Source organism: Eretmochelys imbricata, chromosome 7, assembly GCF_965152235.1.
Source record: "Eretmochelys imbricata isolate rEreImb1 chromosome 7, rEreImb1.hap1, whole genome shotgun sequence".
In the NCBI taxonomy this organism is placed as follows: Eukaryota; Metazoa; Chordata; order Testudines; family Cheloniidae; genus Eretmochelys; species Eretmochelys imbricata.
Window position 1 is genome coordinate 18,481,049 of NC_135578.1, and position 19,241 is coordinate 18,500,289.

Sequence of the window (19,241 nt, forward strand, 5' to 3'; positions counted from 1 at the left end):
AGGAAATGGTATGCTGTCTAAAGGCCATTAGGGTGTGATTTTCTAAAGCCCTTAGGGGAGGAGTTAGGTATTTTAAAATCCACCCTTAATCTCTGCCTCCTTGATGGACAGGAGGAGAGGTCCCAGAAATCACACTCTTAGCTGCACCAATGTTCCTTGGCAGGTCCACAAGCTACTCACATACCTCTTTCAAATGAATTCTTGATGTCATTGACTTCAACCTGAGATCCAGGAACTCTAAAAATACCCTGTTGCTGAAGACCTGGAAGGAAGGAAGGAAGGAAGAGAGATTTGTTCCAGTGTGTTGAAATCAACATCAAAATGTGGAATTTCAGTTGTTTTGTTCTGCTATTTTGCTGGAATCTGATGGGGGTTAATATGCCAAATTCCACAGAATCTGGTAAAGAACAATACCCGGGGAAAGTAAAAGCAGATGGACCCACCCATTACCCCCAAATTATTAAAGAGATAAAAAAAAGTCAGAACCAACCCTCATGCTCCAGAAAGCCTACATTTCGCCCGTAGAAAGAAACATTGCAGAAGTCTGTATTTTCCACACTGGGCAACACACAGCATTATACAGACATGGTCATTAAGAGCTGATGTTAAACCTTCCTGCCCTGGCTTGACAAAATCTCAACCAGAAAACAGCCCCATGGGCTCCCCTCAACCGCCACCTTCCCCAGTAACACAAACACTTGCAATGAAAAAAGAATTTGAAGTGGGGGCAGGTGCGATCTGAAAGACGAGAGGCAAAACTGACAGGTAAAGGGCATCCCAGAGCCAGTGTGCAGTGACTTATACAGACTGCACTGTGTCCGACTTGAAACATGCCAGCCAAAGCATCCCCCAAGGAGCCTCCACTGGTTTTTGGTTTTGCTGCTAAAGAAATTGATGAGCGCTGCATGGGCTACATTTGTCTCTTTGTGGAAGAAAGGGAGAGGCAGGGGATACCATATTAAGATTTTATTTCTGCTTTGCCTTTTCTATTCCAACCCCCCCTAGATCAAATACTGCAACCGGCTCCCATTGAATCAAGGTCCAAGTGAACAATTTAACCCCATGTAAACCCATATAGGGCCCATATATTTGTCATTTATACAATATTACATCATAGTTTATATCATTATAACTCACATCTATACAATTGGTCAAGACAGCTGGCTCCTCTATTATCTTTCATCATTAACTGCAAATACTTGATTTCTTTTACACAACAGCCTTCATTGTAGCTATCAGCAAATGACGAATTTGCTTACCATATAAATTGATGTATCGGATGCAGCTTTCAACTACAAGTGGGATAGCCTGTCCTGAATCCTAAAAAAAAATTTAATTCAATAAAGAATTAAGAGCTTATTAGCTTGCTGACAACAACATATTGGAAGCTTATTCAAGTAAAGATTGCAAAAACTCAGGTTTGAAGATGAGCGCCATTGAGTTTAGTAAGAGAATAAGCAAGAAAAGGAGGTGCTAAAACATCAAGCCATCAAACAGTGCTGAGTACACTTGTGTGAAGTCAATCATTCATGGAAAAGGACTCTATTAATGTGGGCGAAAAGCTAATTCTCCTTATATGGCTGACTGAAAAGCAAAACATAAGGGACAAATGCAACTGGATCACAGCTACTCAGTTTCAAAGACGTCATTATAAGTCAGATCAAGATTTGCATTTTACCTGTCTGATAAAACAGGCTTCTGGTTACAGAATTTAAAGAATATTTTAGTCTTAAAAAAAAAAAAAAAAAAAAAAGCCGTTGTCACAAAAGTGACAAAAAAAAAATGCGTGAAATGCATTAACTATGGACCTAAATAGGGGCCTCACGCTAGAATGAACTTTGGCTTTTGTTCTCGTATTTAAGCCACTTCTCAGAGGGCCCCAGTAGACTTGGGGGAGGTTTGCAGGTAGGCTGGGCTTTAGAAGTGGACATTTTTACAGTAGGGATACAAATGCATCCCTCATGTCAATTTAGTTGGGTTTCGGAAAGGAGGCCCTCTAGTAAATACCTGGTTCCTTGTTCGAGCATTCCTTCTTCCTCTGATAACATAAAAAAGCAGCAGAGCAGGAGAAAAAGAAAAGATTAAGCAAGAATAAGATCAGTTAAAGTAAGCATATCTTCTGGAGGCCATGAAAGCTCAAATGCAATGGCAGCTTAGAAAGATCCAGTTCAAGCCCCCAACTTCCCTCCACCCTCACCCCCCAAAACCTGCTTAGTATGCAGTGTCTGAGCCTCAGTGATTGTCAAGAATTCAGAAGCCTCTTGCCAGATTTGTGCCATTCCTCCTCCTTCTACCTTTCCACTACTGAACTGCCCAGTCTCTCCCACCCATCCCTGTATTCAAAGTGGGCTTCTATTTTTTATCCACATCCCACAGGTGTTCAGAGGGAAGTGTGGTGCCCTGGCTTCTCAAAAAGAAGGGAACAGAGAATTCCTGGGAACCGAAAGCCCTTGTGTTCAAGGCATCTGTTAATCACTAACTGCCCTGGGTTTGCTAGGAACTTCCATAATTGTCCATTATGGGGGGTTTTATGCAGACACATCTGGTACCAGCCTTTGTCAGGCACGAGGTTCAGGACTAGATGGACTGTGGGTCTGATCTGGTGCAGAAATCCCTAGGATTGTAAATACGTGAACAATGGTTTCCCACAGGACTCTTCTTATTATGTAGGACACTACTCCTTTCAGATAGGTTTCCAGTGCAGCTAATTACTCCAGAACAATATTTAACAGGCTGGACTTTAATCAATATTGCCTTTTTAAAAATCAATTTAAGAATGGAAAAATTACAAGTATTAAAAGATTAACAGCTTTGTATGTCTGGACTGTATATTATTTGTGACAATGTGCTTCCCAATTTAAAAACACTGCCTTTAGGTTTATGGCTGCACTAAAATAGCATAATAGAATAATCTAAAACAGGGATGGAAAAGGCCCATTAGTTCGTCTAATCCAGGCTTTTCCAAGTGCTGTTCACTACCATATTTTCTCTCATGCTCTTTCCAGTCTCGGTTGAAACGTCTGCAGCAAAGGAGCTCTCATCCCTTCATAAACAGAATGTACTGCAGGATTAGATTTTGGAGGATCAGCAGTTAGACAATTAGATTAACCCTTGGGGAATACAGGGGAAAGACTTTGAAGGCCTCTTCAAAGATCTGTACTATTATTCTTATACTACAGGGTTTATTAGGACTGAATGGGCCAAGTGGATCCTGAGTTATATGCATAATCAAGAGTCACATTCTGCTCCTAGCTTCACTGGTATCAACCAAATTAATCTGGATTGATACCGCTGTAATTTAAAAACAATTTGATCCAAAAAATTATCAGAGATGTACACTGTGCCAACTGCCAGAGCAAGTTAGATCTTTCTAAAGAGTGTCACAGGCCACTGAGCCAAAGCCACTAGGGCTCTTCGAGAAACAGTTTGCTCCTGTAATGAAAGAGTAATAAAAGGGAGACGTTGACAGTCTTCTCCCATGTGTTGCTTATAGTTTTTGTTTTCTACAGTCCGCAGTTCACAAAGCATTTAAGCACACGACTGAAAGTAAGCACCAGCTTGAGTGCTTTGCTGAATAAGGATGGACTGCTGATGCAGGGTCTATGGTGACACAAGGGCATTACTTCTATGAGAGCCGTTCTTCCATTCCCCAGCCTGTGTTAGAGTAAAACACCTTACAAGGGGAGGCTCATCCGCTCTGCCAGTGCTGGATTTGACTGGAGGGCATCAGAACCTATCCATATTGGCATTGACTCTAACTGACTAGTTTTTGTTTTGTTTTTGGGGGGAGAGTTAAGAAAAGCATAGAATATGTAATCCTCCCATTCAGCCCCCTCTAAACAAAACATTTCAGCAGAAGTCTGCTTTGCTAACATACTCTACAACAGGGAGAAGATTTGTGAGAGTTTATGAATCATTTTCTCTCCGCCTGCAGCCATGAAAACAGGAGATGAAATGTTCCGATTTTTTTTAAAGTTTCTAATCAGACATTGCTCAGGGAATCCTCCTCAAAGGACAATATTTTCTTGTGAGGTTGCTTCACCCCTGCTCAACACTCCTCTTAAAAATAAAAGTCTAGGTGTTTTTATAATATATATAGCTGCCTTTTGTGCTATCTTTCCTTCCCCAGATACAAAGGGCCCCGAACAATGGAACACCAGGATCTTTGGGGATTTTCTTTATTTTTTGCTGCTTGATCTTCTGCAAATCTCTTTCTATGACAGGTGGGAGTGATGCTGTTTACTTCCAGGGTGTTCATATAACAGCAACTTAGAAAGCCAGCACAGCTATGCCTGTTGTGATAAGATATGGCACATTGCAATTAACCTGCTGACAGGCAAGAATGACATGGTGACTCCACACTGTACCACAAGGGTCATTACCATTATCTCATCCCTCTCAGTTGGTGTGGACAGTAGCGTGACAAGTAATGTAATGAATGCACCATGGGTGAAAACAGATATGGATGGAAATCTTCACTGAGGCAGAGAGCATACTAGCCATGTTAACAGTGTGCACAGTGGATAGGAAGGACCAGGTCCAAAAGAGGAAATGAGTTAGCAATTAGGATAGAAAAACCACCATTACATTCACAGCGTTCATAGACTCTCACTGTCAGCCAGCAAGTACCTTAATGAACGTTTCCATATTGCCGTTAAAGAGTTTATGATTATAGACTGAGAGAGGCCTAGGTCTCCTCATTTTCTGTGGTTTAGGGGGAAGACATGGGGGCCTGGGAGAAATGGAACAAAAGAAATCAAAACACCAACATAAATACATTGACAGGGAAAGATCTCAAAGGCTGTGGCGGGGGGTGGGGGGGTGGGGAACCCTCTATAAAGACTAGTGCATTGGCTCTAAACAGATGCTGTAGCTATTCCCCCCGCTGGCATCTTCCTACCAAGCTTGATGCTGCATCCCCACTTACTGAGAGTTACTTAAATCAAGGCACTGAGACCTTTATTGATTATGCCCACATTGTATGGGAATCCACACAGCACTGACTATACGCTCAATGTCCCGAGCCAGGGCTCAGCGTAAAACCTCACATAGGTTTTTCTAGGGCAGACACTTGATTATTTCAAAGCCCTAGCTAAGCGTCTGGAGGGGGAGATCCTTGTGTGTGCTGACAGATCTTGGATGTATGGTTTAGGCCTCAATCTTGGGAGGAGCTCCATGCACGGTGCCTTGCTGTGCCCACGCACAGCTCCAGGGAAGCATGTGTGGGAGAGCCTTTCTGGGGACAACTCATTGCAAAAAATCGGGGCTTTACACTGTAAGCTGCTGAAGGCAGGGACTGTGTCTTCCCACTGGCCTGTAAGTCACCTAACGCCTGGTCAGCTTTATGTAATTTAGCAATAAGAATGAATCTTTATAATAGGAATAGCTAAAAATTATAAACTGGCAGCCCATTACCCTCCATGATCTCCCAAAGTGGTCCAGCAATGCCCCATGATATGATCACCAGCAGAGTGGCTGCAACTAGACAGCTTGAACAGGATGTCGCTAAAAGGCACAATGCACAACCCTGACTAGCTACTAGTGGTTCATCATAAGACACACCCCTCTCAGGAAATTAAAAGCTGCGCACCAGGATCTGAATAAATGATGGACTATTAGGAATCTTCTTCTCCTGCCACACACAGAACCGGTCACCTCCATGCCAGAAAATAATACAGCTGCTTAATATTTCTGGTCAAGATATTGTCTATTACCTCTGTTAAGCTGTGGTTTGTTTTTCACTTTGTGAGATGACATGTATCACAGTCCCGGCTTGGCATTTGGGCTAGAAGCAGGGATAACATTTTTACAAAAGTAAAGGCCAGTGTTGGTCCTGCGCTAGGTTTTTAACATTTTCCTGCCACTTATGCCAGTTCATCGCACTGTCTTGCTGAGAGAGCTCTCAGAGCGGCTGAAAAGTTCAGTCCAATCCCCCAATTACACCAATGCTAACCTACGGAAAACACTCGGGGCAAAACTGTTTATTCCCAAACAGATCTCATCCTAGTGCTGGGAACTCAGCAATTAGGAGGAAAGTGATGGCACCTCCAAAGAACCCACAGCTAACTTTTATTTGTAATATTACAGTTACAAATATTCATAGGGACATTGTCTAGGCTGGGGAGCTTAGGACCAAAATTTGCAAATAGCTGTAAGAAAAAAAAAATGCAGGTCCAAATTCCTGGGTTTTGTCATTTTCTTTCCTTCAAAATTTATGCTTCAATGTAGTTTTTAAATTTTGAAGTCAAGACAGCCTCCAGCCACCCCATGCAACCCTGCAGAGGCCAGCACTCATGCACAACATAGCAATAACAAGCTGAAGCGCACAACCCAGTCTCTATACAACCCTTTGGCAACAAACCAAATTGAGTATGGAATGGTGTGTGGGGGGAAAATGATTAAAAAAACCCATATTTAGGGCTCTGTCTTTGTCGCAATGAATTCCCTTTGTTTCAAATTCCCAGTGGGTTTTTCTATACAGTGAGATTTGTTTTAAAATAAATCACAAAAAGTACCGTAGTTCAAGTCGACAATGGTCAAGTAAAGAGAGTGTCTGATAGACAGCAGGGAAGTGTCAGGACATCCTAAGGGGCCGGTATATGAAGGAGGAATCTGAAGTGAAGCAACTACTGGGCCTGATTCTGGTCTCACACTTACTATTACTGCTGGAATCACAGTAGTGCTTACAGACCCCAACAGAGAGCAGCACCCATTATTCCACGCACTGTATATACACAGAGTAAAAGACAGTCCCTGACCTGAAAACTTACTAGTCAAAAATATACAAAGGGCGAGACAGGAAACAGAGGCACATAAAAGTGACTCACCCAAGTCACAGAGCAGAGAACTTACAACAGGCCCCAGGTCTCCCGAGTCCCAGGCAAGTGCCCCATTCACTGGACCACGCTGCCTCTTACACCAGGGCAGTTATGAGCAACTCCATGAAGACAATACAGTTACGTAGGAGCGGAATTGGGCCCACTGCCTTTATAGTTGGAATGGCTGGCAAGTGATGCTAGCTTCTGCCCTGTGAGCTGCTGGTGTTTGGACATGATTTTCAGAGGCAATGAGCTCCTGCAGCCCCATCTGACTTCACTGGAGATTGTGCTCAACACTCCTGGACATGTAGCCCATGAAAGCACAGAAGGATTATTTCAGTGCCTTGGGTAGAAATTTAGCCAGTTGGTTCTCATTGACATTATTCAGAACGTGACTATATCTTCTAAAATTCAAGTCTACAGAACTCAAATATCTAGACCGTGAAGGAGAAAAATGACATGAAGTCCTACTGTCGTGATTCCACTCTACCTTCATCCTCACGGCCACAAAATGTTATGGATATTTGTATTGTAACACATCACAGTAGGGGATTTTAATGAGTCTGGCTAAAATCAGTGCAAAGGGCCTTCCTGCAAAAGTTCTCAGAGACTTGAGCTGAACTGACAAGAACAATTTACAAACAACTCTATCTGTTAAAAGGTGACAGAGTCATGAGCCACTGACACATAAATCAGGTGCCTTCAATTAAAAGAAACAATTTGACTCCAGGCACTTTTGCTGCTTATAGCCATTCCTTCAATTGACAATTCAGAAGTAGAAATCATTACAGTGCAGTGAAGAGCCCATCCGATTCTCAGTTAGATGACTGTGATATAAACCAAAGAGACCGAGGAGGTTTGTTGCTCTATGATTTCCTCGAGCTGGATGAGGCCCTGAAGGAAAAAGATTGTGGCATTCTGGCCTCCAGCTGGATTTAGTCGGAAGGCCATTCTGACAGTGCCTATAGTGCTACATCAGAGGAGGAGGAGATTTTTCTCATTTGTTTGTTTATGTGATACACAAGTAAATTCAGGGACAAAAACAACAAAAGAAGCAGAGTGCTGTGTTGTCATCCCTCACTCATCACTCTTTGTTATTCGTTCCCCTGATTATTTTGGCCTGTGATACTGTCCCAGTCGCTTCCACCCCAGATAAGGAAGCTCCTTAAGAGCAAAGTCTAGGTACAGTTTTTGGTCTTCCTTTAGTTACTCTGGTGGCCCTTCACCAATCAATCAGTCCTTTACTAAAAGCACCTTTTCATCCAAAGGATCACAAAGCACCACTGAAATGCAATCCCGTCTGGGCTGGAACATGGCATCAGTAGAGACAATGCTCTACACAACAATTGGCTTTATCGCTCTGCCTGCAATCAGCCAACTATGGCTCCAACCAGGACCAGTAAGTAGGTGATCAGTGGCTCCTGGGGTAGCTGATAGCCTTGGAAGAACCCGGGAAGGATCTGGAAGCATGACTCTTGAAGAATCTGCTATCCAGGGCCTGCAACAAGTGGGTGAGCAGGCAGTTGAGCAGATGCCTCTTGCCTCCATTGGACGTTGGGAGTTATGCAGATTAGGAAGTTGAGCCATGTACCTCTTACACAGCAGGGCAAACCCAGATAACCCTGATGTAAGGATTCCTCAAATTCACAGAGCTTCCTGTCTCCGCCATGGGATATTTCTGCCTAGGGGAGAAAGGAATCTCTGTGTTCTCGTGTGATTGGCCCCGGCCACCTCTGTTTAGAATCCTGGTCAGTTCTCAGCCTTGCTGACGTTTTAAGGCATGTTAATTCCAGCAGTATGCCTCCATTTCCGAATAGCTTGCTGAAGAGAGAGCTCCACAGAGCACTAGTGGAGCTGTTTTCCTGTCTGGAAATGCAGTCACAGCAGCCAGCATGTTTCAGCGTTTATAAGATCAAATGTTTCTGCTGGTATTGAAAACTTTATGAAAAACCGAAACAGGGCTATAAACAGATGATGAGGGGTTTCTACTAGCTGTGGAGAGGGGTTTGGCAGCACCACTGACGCACATCCTATTGTTATAAATCCTACAAATTCATAGCAAGCTGCTAAAGCTGAGCTCAATGGCTGTGTGTACCAAGCAGTCGGAAAATGCAATAGTAAAGGCCCCTCCCTCCTACATCTACTCTCAGCTCCATCAATTGCTTCATTTGGATGGGTTTCAGAGTAGCAGCCGTGTTAGTCTGTATTCGCAAAAAGAAAAGAAGGACTTGTGGCACCTTAGAGACTAACCAATTTATTTGGATGGGGAAGTACCAGCGTTTTTCATACCACCAGTTACAAGGGCTGGATCTGGGTGGTCACCCCAGTGTCACCTGGAGTCCCATGCAGCATGTCATGCCCTTGCTTGAACAGTGGATCGACTGGGAGGGGCTGGAGACAGGGTTGGGAGGGTTGACACCCATGTGTTGTGCAGTCCTAAGGCTGGCTATGAATACAGCACAACTTCAGATACGTTTATCGAGACACTGCAATGCACCGTGCTGACACAGCACTTCCAGGCACTTCAGAGCTAGTCAGATGGAAATTACACTGCAGCAAAACAAGGGCCTGTTTGTCATCATTCTAATTAATCCACTTAGACAATGCAGCAGAGGAGCAGGCCGCTGATGTGGGGAGCTGGGTTTCAGCCTCTCCCCTGTCGCAGGGCATAGCCCAGCACAGGGCAGCTGGAGGATACAGCTACATTTGAAACCCAGTGTGCTGTGTCAATAACTAATGAATCAAACCACATTTTCCCTGAGTCTCGTCCCTCGGAAAAAGTGAGCCAGCCCCCTCCCCAAGCGGGTAAAGCAGACGAAACCCTTCTTACCTGGTTGTGCCACATTCAGCTCTTTCACCTAGAAAGAAAAATTGCACATGAATTTCCATCTCATTTTCACATCAGTGCCTAGGATGTGGGTTGTTTTTACACACACACACACGATATTTAAGCTGTCAGTTCTGTATGGTGCAGAAGATTTCTAGCTTGTTGCTATGTTACCCTAACAACTCCTCCGCTGAAAGAAGTTTTACAAGTCAAGGGCCCTAACCTGTGAGTGACGGAGTCCCCTCACCATCCACTGATGTCAATGGCTTATTTGCAGGACTGAGTCTCGAGATAGTATTTTGTGTCTTCTTGCCTCTCATAAAAACCAACCAGGTCCTCAGGTGGTGTAAATCAGTGCAGGTCCATTGCTACCAGTGCAATTACACTGATTTACACCAGCCGAGGATCTGACCCTTGTGTCTGATTATTATACCAAACCAAATAGGAAAGCAGTATCTTGATAAGGACTGTTGCCCCTGGGGAGTGAGCTAAGATTATCCCACTGCCTCATGGAGGGCCACTAATAGCATCTTAATACAGCGAAGTATTCAGTAGCTCAGCTTTTCCTAAGAGATAAAAGACCATCTAATCATATCCAGGCAGACTCTATTCTGGCTGTCAATATTCTTATTCCCTTCATGTATTTATAGTCTTCGGATTTTATATAAATGGCAGCATATCACTGATAAGATCTATTCATTTTTATAAGTTTATGTCATTCCACAGATAAATTGTAAACTAATTTCGCATGCTGTTTGTGCCTTTCTGCGAAGGCCTGGAAAGCTGATTTCTTCTTTATTTCGTATGGCACATAAAAGAAAACGTTCAAGTTCACATTCCTGCTACAATGTTGCCAGGGATCAGACCTCAACTGACTCCTCACTGCCATCTACACACTGTCCTGAGTGATACTGTTCAATCACACAAGTTCAAACACCATCTCTGCTTGTGCGACGGCCACCATCTTGGCCATCAAGCCTGTAAGTCAAGTGGAGACCTCCAGTGCTAAAAGCATGAGCTGCTACAGCTTGAGCTAACAAGCCTAGGCTCTGTAGTTGGGGCTGTAACAGACTCATAGCCCCGACAGACTGGACACAGAGGGGGACCGGTAACACACACTCACCAGTGGGTTACACTTACAACTCGCAAAACTCTCTTTTCCCACCTGAACCTCTCCTGCGCTGTGCAGACTCCCATGACTGCCTCTCTCACATCTCTTTCTAGATATGTCTAAAACTCAACATGATGAAAAAGCCCTCCTCTCCACCTCCCTTCTACTGGACAGCTGGTCATTCAGCCATCCTTTCCCAGACCTGCCACCTCTATGGCATTGTTGACTCCAACCTCTCCTTCTCCCCCAGTAGAAAAGCTGTTGATAAATCCCACTGGTTTTCTTCTAAAAAAACATTACACCCCATAATAATGTGACACTAAAGTGGTACAATAAAATCAAGGAGAGTCAGGAAATGCAAAAGTTAAGGTCCCTACAAGCAAGTAATTTCCTACTTTTGAGCCAAAAATATAGTGTTTTGAAAATGCCAGATTTGCTTCAGATAAAAATCAGGTCACACTGAAATGTGCCATTTTAAATATCCAGTGTGAAAATGGCCATTTAGTGGGTTTTTTGCAGAAAGTCTAAATGTTGGAATCACCTGAGAGCTTGGAATGAAATGCTCAGCATTTTCACGTGCAATTTTGTGACACACCTGTGGCTGTTTTCACACAGCTCTTAGGGGGAAAAAATGGAGTTTTAACTGACTCTTTGCAACCTTAACTATAGTTCTCTCTCCTAAGCACCGCCATAGTGTTTCTAGTTAAGGGAACAATGATTAGCAATGCATCATCAGGAGTCCAATCATTTTACCCACTGATTTATGGTATCATCTTAGCACTATTATCTGTTCTCTGCATTAAGATCTGATCTATGGGAAGAGCTCAGATGGTCAGATTTCTACTAACCCTTTGCTCCACCTACCTCTCCCTCCTCCAAAATGTCAAAGCCTGAATTTGGAAACAGCTGCTGGGAGCTCTGCCTGGCAATGTGCAGAGATTGACTAAATCTAATGAGATCCATACCCAAGTTCAGTTGAAATATGGGACTACCCCAATGAGGATGTAAAACAGATTGTTATTGTTCTGTTACTGCAGTGTGTTAGTGGGCTATCCAGCTATTCGGAGTATTGAGAATTCTGGGAGAAGAAAGTATTTTCATAGAGCCCTATGAGTCCATGACAGTTTTCTTATGTTAAAATGTTATTCTTTAGATGCAGTTCTGTTTAAGAAACACGCTACAGGCAATAAATCACAGGATCTAAGGGAAAGGTAGGTTCTAAAGCTCAATAAACTTGGAGGAGAAAATATGTTTGTGATAAAGGTCAACAAAAGGTAATTATTTTTTATTACATTAAGATCAGCAGTATGCGTATTGTAGTACTAAAATGAGATTGGAGACCACTGATTCTTTAAACTTTAAAAATAAGTATCCTCTCTCCCATTGTGGAACAACTGTCCAGGGCTATAAAGCATCTCAGTCTTCTGCAAACAGGGCATAAGACACAAAAAATCTATATTGTTCCCAATAGACCTAAAAATCCCTGTGTTAGGTATCAATGAGAGAAAAGTGTCTCTATTCAGGACAGCACTTAAGCAGCTACTTAACTTAAAGCATGTGCTTAAGCCTTTTCCGGGATAGGCTTTGGCACCTGCTTAAGAGCTTTCCTCAGTTGCAGCCTTAAACCTAACGAAACTGTAGCTAAGGGATGACAGAGACCCTTACACAGAGAGTGGAGATTCAGACTATAAACCACAAGTCCAAGGTGGTGTAAGAGGTTTGTAACAGTCCAACAATGTTTGCCCGAAACACCCTCTTCTGTTAGCAGGTAGATGAAACACCCTACTCTTTAAGTAGGTGGGAAAGAGTTGAGTGGGTTTTCCCCAACTCACTGAGACAGGTGACCGTCTGCATACAAGCAGGTGGAAATGGCTCTCTGGCAGGATTGGATCAGTCCTGAAGGAGGAACTCTAGCAGCAGCCAAGACTGGGGATGGGGACAAGGTGTGAGCTGACCTTTATGGGGTCTCATTGTTTTGTAAATAAAGCCAAGCCCCAGGGAGGGGATGAACCTGCAGTTTACACAGTGCAATGACTAAGTTCAGACCTATTGCTTGGGTAGCTGAAATACTCTACTGTTCAGCCTGCAGATACCCTTCAAGTTCCCAGTGTCCTTATGTAGTCATGTGAACGTGAATGAACACAGAGGGCATGTGTGGGTCATGAGCATCTCCTCTGCCAATCAGAAATGAGGAGTCCCCTTATGTTCTAAAGTTCAGAAGCCTTTATAAAGCTAATGAATTCTTCCTTTTTGAACAATATCATTAGTGCTCCTGGGAAACCCCAATTGGCTTCTCAGGAGGCTATATTTCCTTCCAGTGGAATCTTTCACAAAGACCAGGTCCCTACAATTAAAGAAATTGAATTTATACATTAACTGAAATTAGTCTGTCTAAGGTATTAACTGCAGTGAAATTGCTTGTAATTCAATAATACAGACCATCCGGAATGCATATTACCCCGGGTTATCCTAGTCCTAGTGAATTTAATAGAGGTTCCTACTAAAAGACCTACTGAACTGACTAAAGAATAAAGATCCTGTCTACAGAGTTTTGAAACCATCCAATGGAATATAAGGGCAGGGATAAAAGTCTCTTTTTATTCTGTTCTATATTCCAACTATAGAAATATGTAGGATTTCCCATAAGGGAAGATGCTGGGGCCTCAGCACACATTGACTTGATGTCAGCACCTGTCGTTAACAATTGCAGACCTCAATGAGAGTTGTAGGTGCTCAGCACTTCACAGACTCCGGAACGTTGTCCAGGATTTAAAAAAAAAATCATATAAATGTACTTAAATTTCTTTACTGTACCACCATCACAACTCCCTGATTACTAAAAGTGAAAGGGTTTTAAATCTCCAATTACTTTTCACCATGTGTCTTGTTTAGTTTGGTTTCTTCATTTCACTTTCTTGGAAAGTGAAAGTAGACCAGAAGGTTAACCACTATGTGTTTCCAGTCAGTTTCACTGCCAAGTCTCCATGCTTAGCACAGAGCTGCTGCTGCAGCTGGCTTTGGATTTCCAATGCTGCAGAGAATTTAATTTAAAATTACATTTCTGCAAGCATTTCAATTCATATCAGTGCTCATAAAAATGTTTAATGTACAAAACCTAATCTGGAAGCCTCACGTATTTGAAAAATGACCCTTTAATTGCCAATGAAAACAGTGAAGTATACAGCATCCCTGTTAAAATAGCTCCCATTGGGTTTGGGTTCCCTCCCACCCCCCATTTTGTGCAGTTAACCCATTGGTTGCTGCTGGAGAAAGCATGATTGGGTATAGCTGTAATTCTGGACTGAATCCTTGGAGGCACCCAGTACACCTGGCAGTGTAAACAGCAATAATGCAGCCGAACATTTACATTTTGAATTCACAGTCTACTCTCAGTCAAAAATAAAGGTGATCAGGTCAAGAATATTTTTGCATGTCTTCTGTTAAGTTTAACAGAAGCAGCTAATTGTAGAGGCTAGCATTCACCCAAGGAAAGGAAAGTAGCAGGTTAGATTTGAAAAGTTCAAGGTCTGGTTTGAAATCTTGATGTGAGATGCAAGGTTTCTCTCTGGACTTTACCCTAGGACTCACCTTCTCCAAGAGTCTGCTTCAATAAGTCATGTTTAGCCTGGAGCTTGGTGATAAGGTTACTGCCATTCAAATACTCTTTAAATTTCTGGGGGGAAAAAACACAAACACAAATACAAGATGGGTAAGGACTCTTGGTGAAAATGTTTTCTAATTGATATACATTTTTGCCTGTGGACTGCTGGAAAGGGATTCAGCAGGAGAGTCTGTTAAGCTCTAATAAACCAGACTTCAGTTACATACATAAAACTGAACCAAGGGTGGGTTAAAATTTGCTCTTTCACTTTTCACTATTCAAACAGCAGTACTGTTGATCTTATTAGCCCAGAATTCTTTGTGTTATGCCATGTGCTTGAGGTCAAGGCTTTGGAACACAAGGAACCCCAAAGAAAACAGTTCAAAGAAAGCCTTCTTTTGTCAGGCTTCTGGGAATGGCCCAATAAGCAATGAGCTTTTCCTTCCAGAGACAGGGCTCTGCCTTTGTGCAAACAGCGATAAGGAAGGGAGAATTCCCAGTGCATGAGATCTTCCTGGCTCGGGAGATCAGATACTTATGCTAAGCAGCTAGTCTCATTCAATGCATAACCTTCCTATTTTATTTAGAAACTGCCTCATAGCCAATAATGCCTTGGAGGCCAATAACTTTAAACATCTCAGGAGTGGGGGAGAAATGGACAGAAAATGAAAGAGAGAGAGAGAGAGAGAGAGAGAGATGACAACTTTTGCAAAATGCTTTAAAAAAAAAAAAACCTCCTTACAAATAAAATTCCAACTAACTCTCTGACTGGGAACCATAAAATAATAATCACAGAGAAGTTGTAAGCCCTACTGCACATGTGAATGTACCATGGGACACTACAAACCATGTCATGTTACCAACCACCTTCAATAACCTGTGCCTTGTTGAGAACAGGGGACATTTCTCTTGAAGTCATCTCTTATATTTGAAATTGAAATAATAATGAGCCTGTTCTACAGGGCCTGGGATCTGCACAGAGCTCGCTGCAGAAAGATGCTACAGCCCCAGGTTATGGGTATCTTCCTACAGCCATCTTTCCATGGTGGATATTACCCTTAAATTTGTCCCCAGGGCAGATGCCAAGCTGTGGCTCTTGGGCAAGGACAACACTGAAGTCCAAGAGTTAAAGGAGAGGCATGGGCTCCCCACATGGATGGCCTTGGCCTCCTATTGACTCCCCGGGATGCATGTGGACCCCCTGGGTTATGGGAAATTATTGAGAGGCCTGTTCTATGTGGCCAGACGGAGCTAATCCCATACCCTCCACAGAACAATAGGAGAGAAATCTGAAAGTGGAGATTTAGCCATGCCTGTAAGTTTTTGCTTAGGGTAGGTGGGCTGGACTGACAGTACTGCAGAGTGATGTCTTATGGGAATTGAACAGAGACCATCAAACTCATCTCACATAGACCCCGAGGTAGGAACACTGTGAGACAGGGGTGGTTTCATATCAGCAAACTGGAGTGGAAGGCTCTATTGCCCATTATTGTGTCTCCCAGCTCATTTCTTTAAGTCTCCTTTCATAGACAGCTTTTCAAGTTGTTGCTTTTTTAAAGTAACACAAGGATACGTGATTTTTCCCTGCGCATTTCCCTACAGCTGAGAAGCACACATTTCAATTTCAAACAAAACACAAGACAAATATTTAAACAGACCAAACTGGCTCTTGCTGTTCACTAACAAGCATTTTAAATGGGACACAACCCAACCAATTAATGCTGCGTAGCCTATATAGCTTGAGATGAGACTCACCGTAAAATAGAACATTTCAGTTTCCTGTTGGTTGGCTCTCCTCTTGGCAATGTTTATTTTACTCATGTAGGTCTCTGAAGCGGCTGATTTGACTGACTCAGTGGAGCGACTATGCTGGAAGGCATCTGAAACATCAAAATCTTCCACTGTCAGCATGTCCTGCAGGGTCTGCATAGTGGCATCCAGAGTTTTTCGTACCTGCAGAAATGGGGAGCACAGTACTTGTGAAACAAACTGGGAGAATGACATATTTTGGCCACAGTAATTGGCCATCAAGAAGCTCTTATGTACTGGGCTTGATCCAATGTTCACTGAAGTCAGTGGGAGTCTTCAGAAAAGCCACTAGAAGCCTCAGCATTGCAAAAGATTCCAACCCAAACATTCCAGCTGACTGAAAGCTCTAGCACAGAATGTTGACGGTCATGTGGCACAGACTGTAAAGTCATTAGCACAGTCCTCCGGAATAATGATCAAAGCCAGTTATTGCTCTCACCTCCTCATTCTCTATCTTGAGAGTGGCAAGTCTAGACTGCAGCTGGTGATATCGCATGAGCAACTCCGTCTGCACAGGCTGTTGGGCGCTCACCTGACATACCTGATGGCAGTAACAAAACCAGAGAGAGGAGACTGAAACTTTCACTGGACAAATAGGAATACTTTAAGCAATTAGATCATTCTCCCCCGCCCTCAAGCTGGTCTCTTTCTGGTATGTTAGGAATGTTGGGTACCCCAATCCATCTCTAACTGGCAATGCCCTGTATCTGGGCCTAAGCAAAGCACTGATCACATAGCAGTTGAAAAACGATACACAAAGAAGTATTTAAATAGTGGCAGTCTGAGTTCAAGTTGGGTTGATCAGGTGGGAATCACATCATAGGCTTTCTGAAGAGTTTGTAAAAAATACCCGAGCAATAAGCAGATAAAAAAAGTAGACCACATGAGCCAAATAGCCTATTAAGAAAGAAGCATGGAAAGAGGCACAGAGGCAACAGGGTGGGAAAGAGATTAAAGATCACAGACAAGGGGGAGAGGAATCTAGCACAGCTCAGGCTATGCCAGATTGCTGATGCTGTTTTCTGCAGGTCCAGTACCTCATCCCCCATGTGAGGTTGGAATTCAAACTTCAGCGGAGGGCAGAAGACCTGGTTGCACATGTCCATGACTGTATGCTTGTCACTCCGTGCGTCCAGGTTGTCCACCGCATTCTCAATGATGTCCAGGCCCTCATGGCGTGAGGTTTCTAGGTTATATTCAGCAGACAGGTATGTCCTGAATGTCCGAGCTAGGCTGGCATGGAATCCCAGATCACAACACTGAGGGAGGGGGAGAATATTGAAGAAAGGTCACGTTCACAGACTGAGTAACATGAGTAAAGAATTCTCACATTTAAATATCCCCCTCACCCCGAAGGGCCTCAGAGCATCATGTATGGGCACAGGAATCAGTTTATCAGCCAATGAAATGTAGCCACTTCTGGAGGAGAACACATCAACTGTTTAATAACATACATCAATAACATACACAGCAGCAGGATGTCAAGCATACAGGACACACTCAAAGATGCTGGGGGAATTAAAGGAAATACTACCAATTACCCTCACTGGACAGTGGCCATTTCAAGCTGGAGGAGTAAATTCCAGCTCAAGGAGACGTGCTAAAAAAGAGAGTAGCCGCAGCAGTGCAAGCGGTGGGCAAGGCTTGCTGGCAAGTGCCTAAGGTCTCAGATAGGTACATACTTGTGGTGGCTAGCCCCTCCTGCCACTCAGACAGCCGCGGCTATGCTTGATTTTTAGCGCACTGGCTCTAATCAGAGCTAGCGCAGGTATGTCTCCTCTAGCTGAGAATTACACCACCCAGTTGCAGGGTAGATATACCCTAAGCTGTGCCAAGAGTGACATGGCTCAGCTGAAGGGCAGCACCTCCAAAAGCCATGCTGGGATATTGGGCAAGTGCTGGCTCAGGGGGAAGCCTGTCAGCTAGTGCCTCACCAATGCCCATTCCTGCCACACCCCGCAATTTCCTGGGCCAAATTCTGATCAGGCTCAACTCTGCTAACTGATCAAATTTCACAGGACGGTAGCCTGGGAGGAACAGGTCATGGCAGAGGTGGGCAAACTCTCAGGGCATAGGTCATGGCAGAGGTCATGGCAGAGGTCGGCCTGCAGGACTCTCCTGACCAGCCCCTGAGCTCCTGGCCTGGGAGGCTAGCCCCCAGCCCCTCCCCTGCAGCCTCAGCCTCAGGGAGGAGGGGGTGGTGGATGGGGCAGGAGTCCCGGGGGCAGGGGGGTCGGATAGGGTGCGGGGGCTGGGCCACACCTGGTTGTTTGAGGAAACACAGCCTCCCCGAACCGGCCCTCCATACAATTTTGGAAACCCAAAAAGTTTGCCCACCCCTGGGTCATGGGTTTCCAAGATGTGTACCCCTTGTTCACTGACGGTGCCTAGCTTATTCCTCCCTCCTCAGCCAATTTACTGCACTTTTCTATAAGCCCCTTCTAAGCACAGAAATGCATTCATCAAAATTAGCTAGCAGAGACAGACGTTAAAGTAAGCTGGCATTCAAACGCTCCCCGTTATCAAACTCTTTCATCACAGCGATGAAGATGCTTCCATTATCCCCCTCTCTTCTACTCAAGATGGAACAGTTTCTCATGCATAAGTGATTATTCCTCCTTGGGGAAAACGATAGAACTGAAAGCTAATTGCTGTCAAAATACTGTACATGAAAAAAAAAACATTTTCAATATAATTGAGTCTTGTTTGTGAGATGGATTCGCTGCTAAGAATGGCCAGTTACCACATAGTAAAAATGACTTTTATGGTCTCCTCCCAATCCCTAAAGGGAGTTTTGGCTATGCTGCAAAACCACTATGTAATTTTGGCTTGGTTGGCAGACTCTACTTGAAAGGGAACCAAGTCTTGAAGAGCATGGATGCTGTGGATCAGGGCAGAGGTGCACTGGCAAAGATGGGGAGTGAAGGGACATTCCAGTTTTGGATCTCAGCCAAAATGCAGGTATAGCTGTGTGCAGAGATAGAAAGGAAGATGAAGTGGTGGGATTGTTATACATAGCACTGAGTTGCATTAGCAGAGCTGCAAGGGGACTGAGCTGGAATGAACAATCAGAAG

The 19,241-nt window shown here is 43.7% G+C and overlaps 1 protein-coding gene across 2 annotated transcripts in view; it reads right to left on the bottom strand.

The window, feature by feature from the left end:
• SRGAP3 (SLIT-ROBO Rho GTPase activating protein 3) overlaps positions 1–19,241 on the bottom strand; it is a 218,649-nt gene that overhangs the window by 18,878 nt on the left and 180,530 nt on the right. The window contains exons 7-14 of one of the 2 annotated variants that reach the window (XM_077821475.1): positions 17,204–17,425; positions 16,606–16,707; positions 16,113–16,310; positions 14,345–14,429; positions 9,649–9,676; positions 2,008–2,038; positions 1,260–1,320; positions 185–262 (exon numbers count right to left, since the gene is read on the bottom strand). In XM_077821475.1, coding sequence (XP_077677601.1) covers positions 185–262; positions 1,260–1,320; positions 2,008–2,038; positions 9,649–9,676; positions 14,345–14,429; positions 16,113–16,310; positions 16,606–16,707; positions 17,204–17,425 — 805 coding nt within the window. Of the gene's footprint in view, positions 1–184; positions 263–1,259; positions 1,321–2,007; positions 2,039–4,629; positions 4,733–9,648; positions 9,677–14,344; positions 14,430–16,112; positions 16,311–16,605; positions 16,708–17,203; positions 17,426–19,241 lie in introns of both variants that reach the window. The other variant, XM_077821474.1, reaches the window with a different exon arrangement.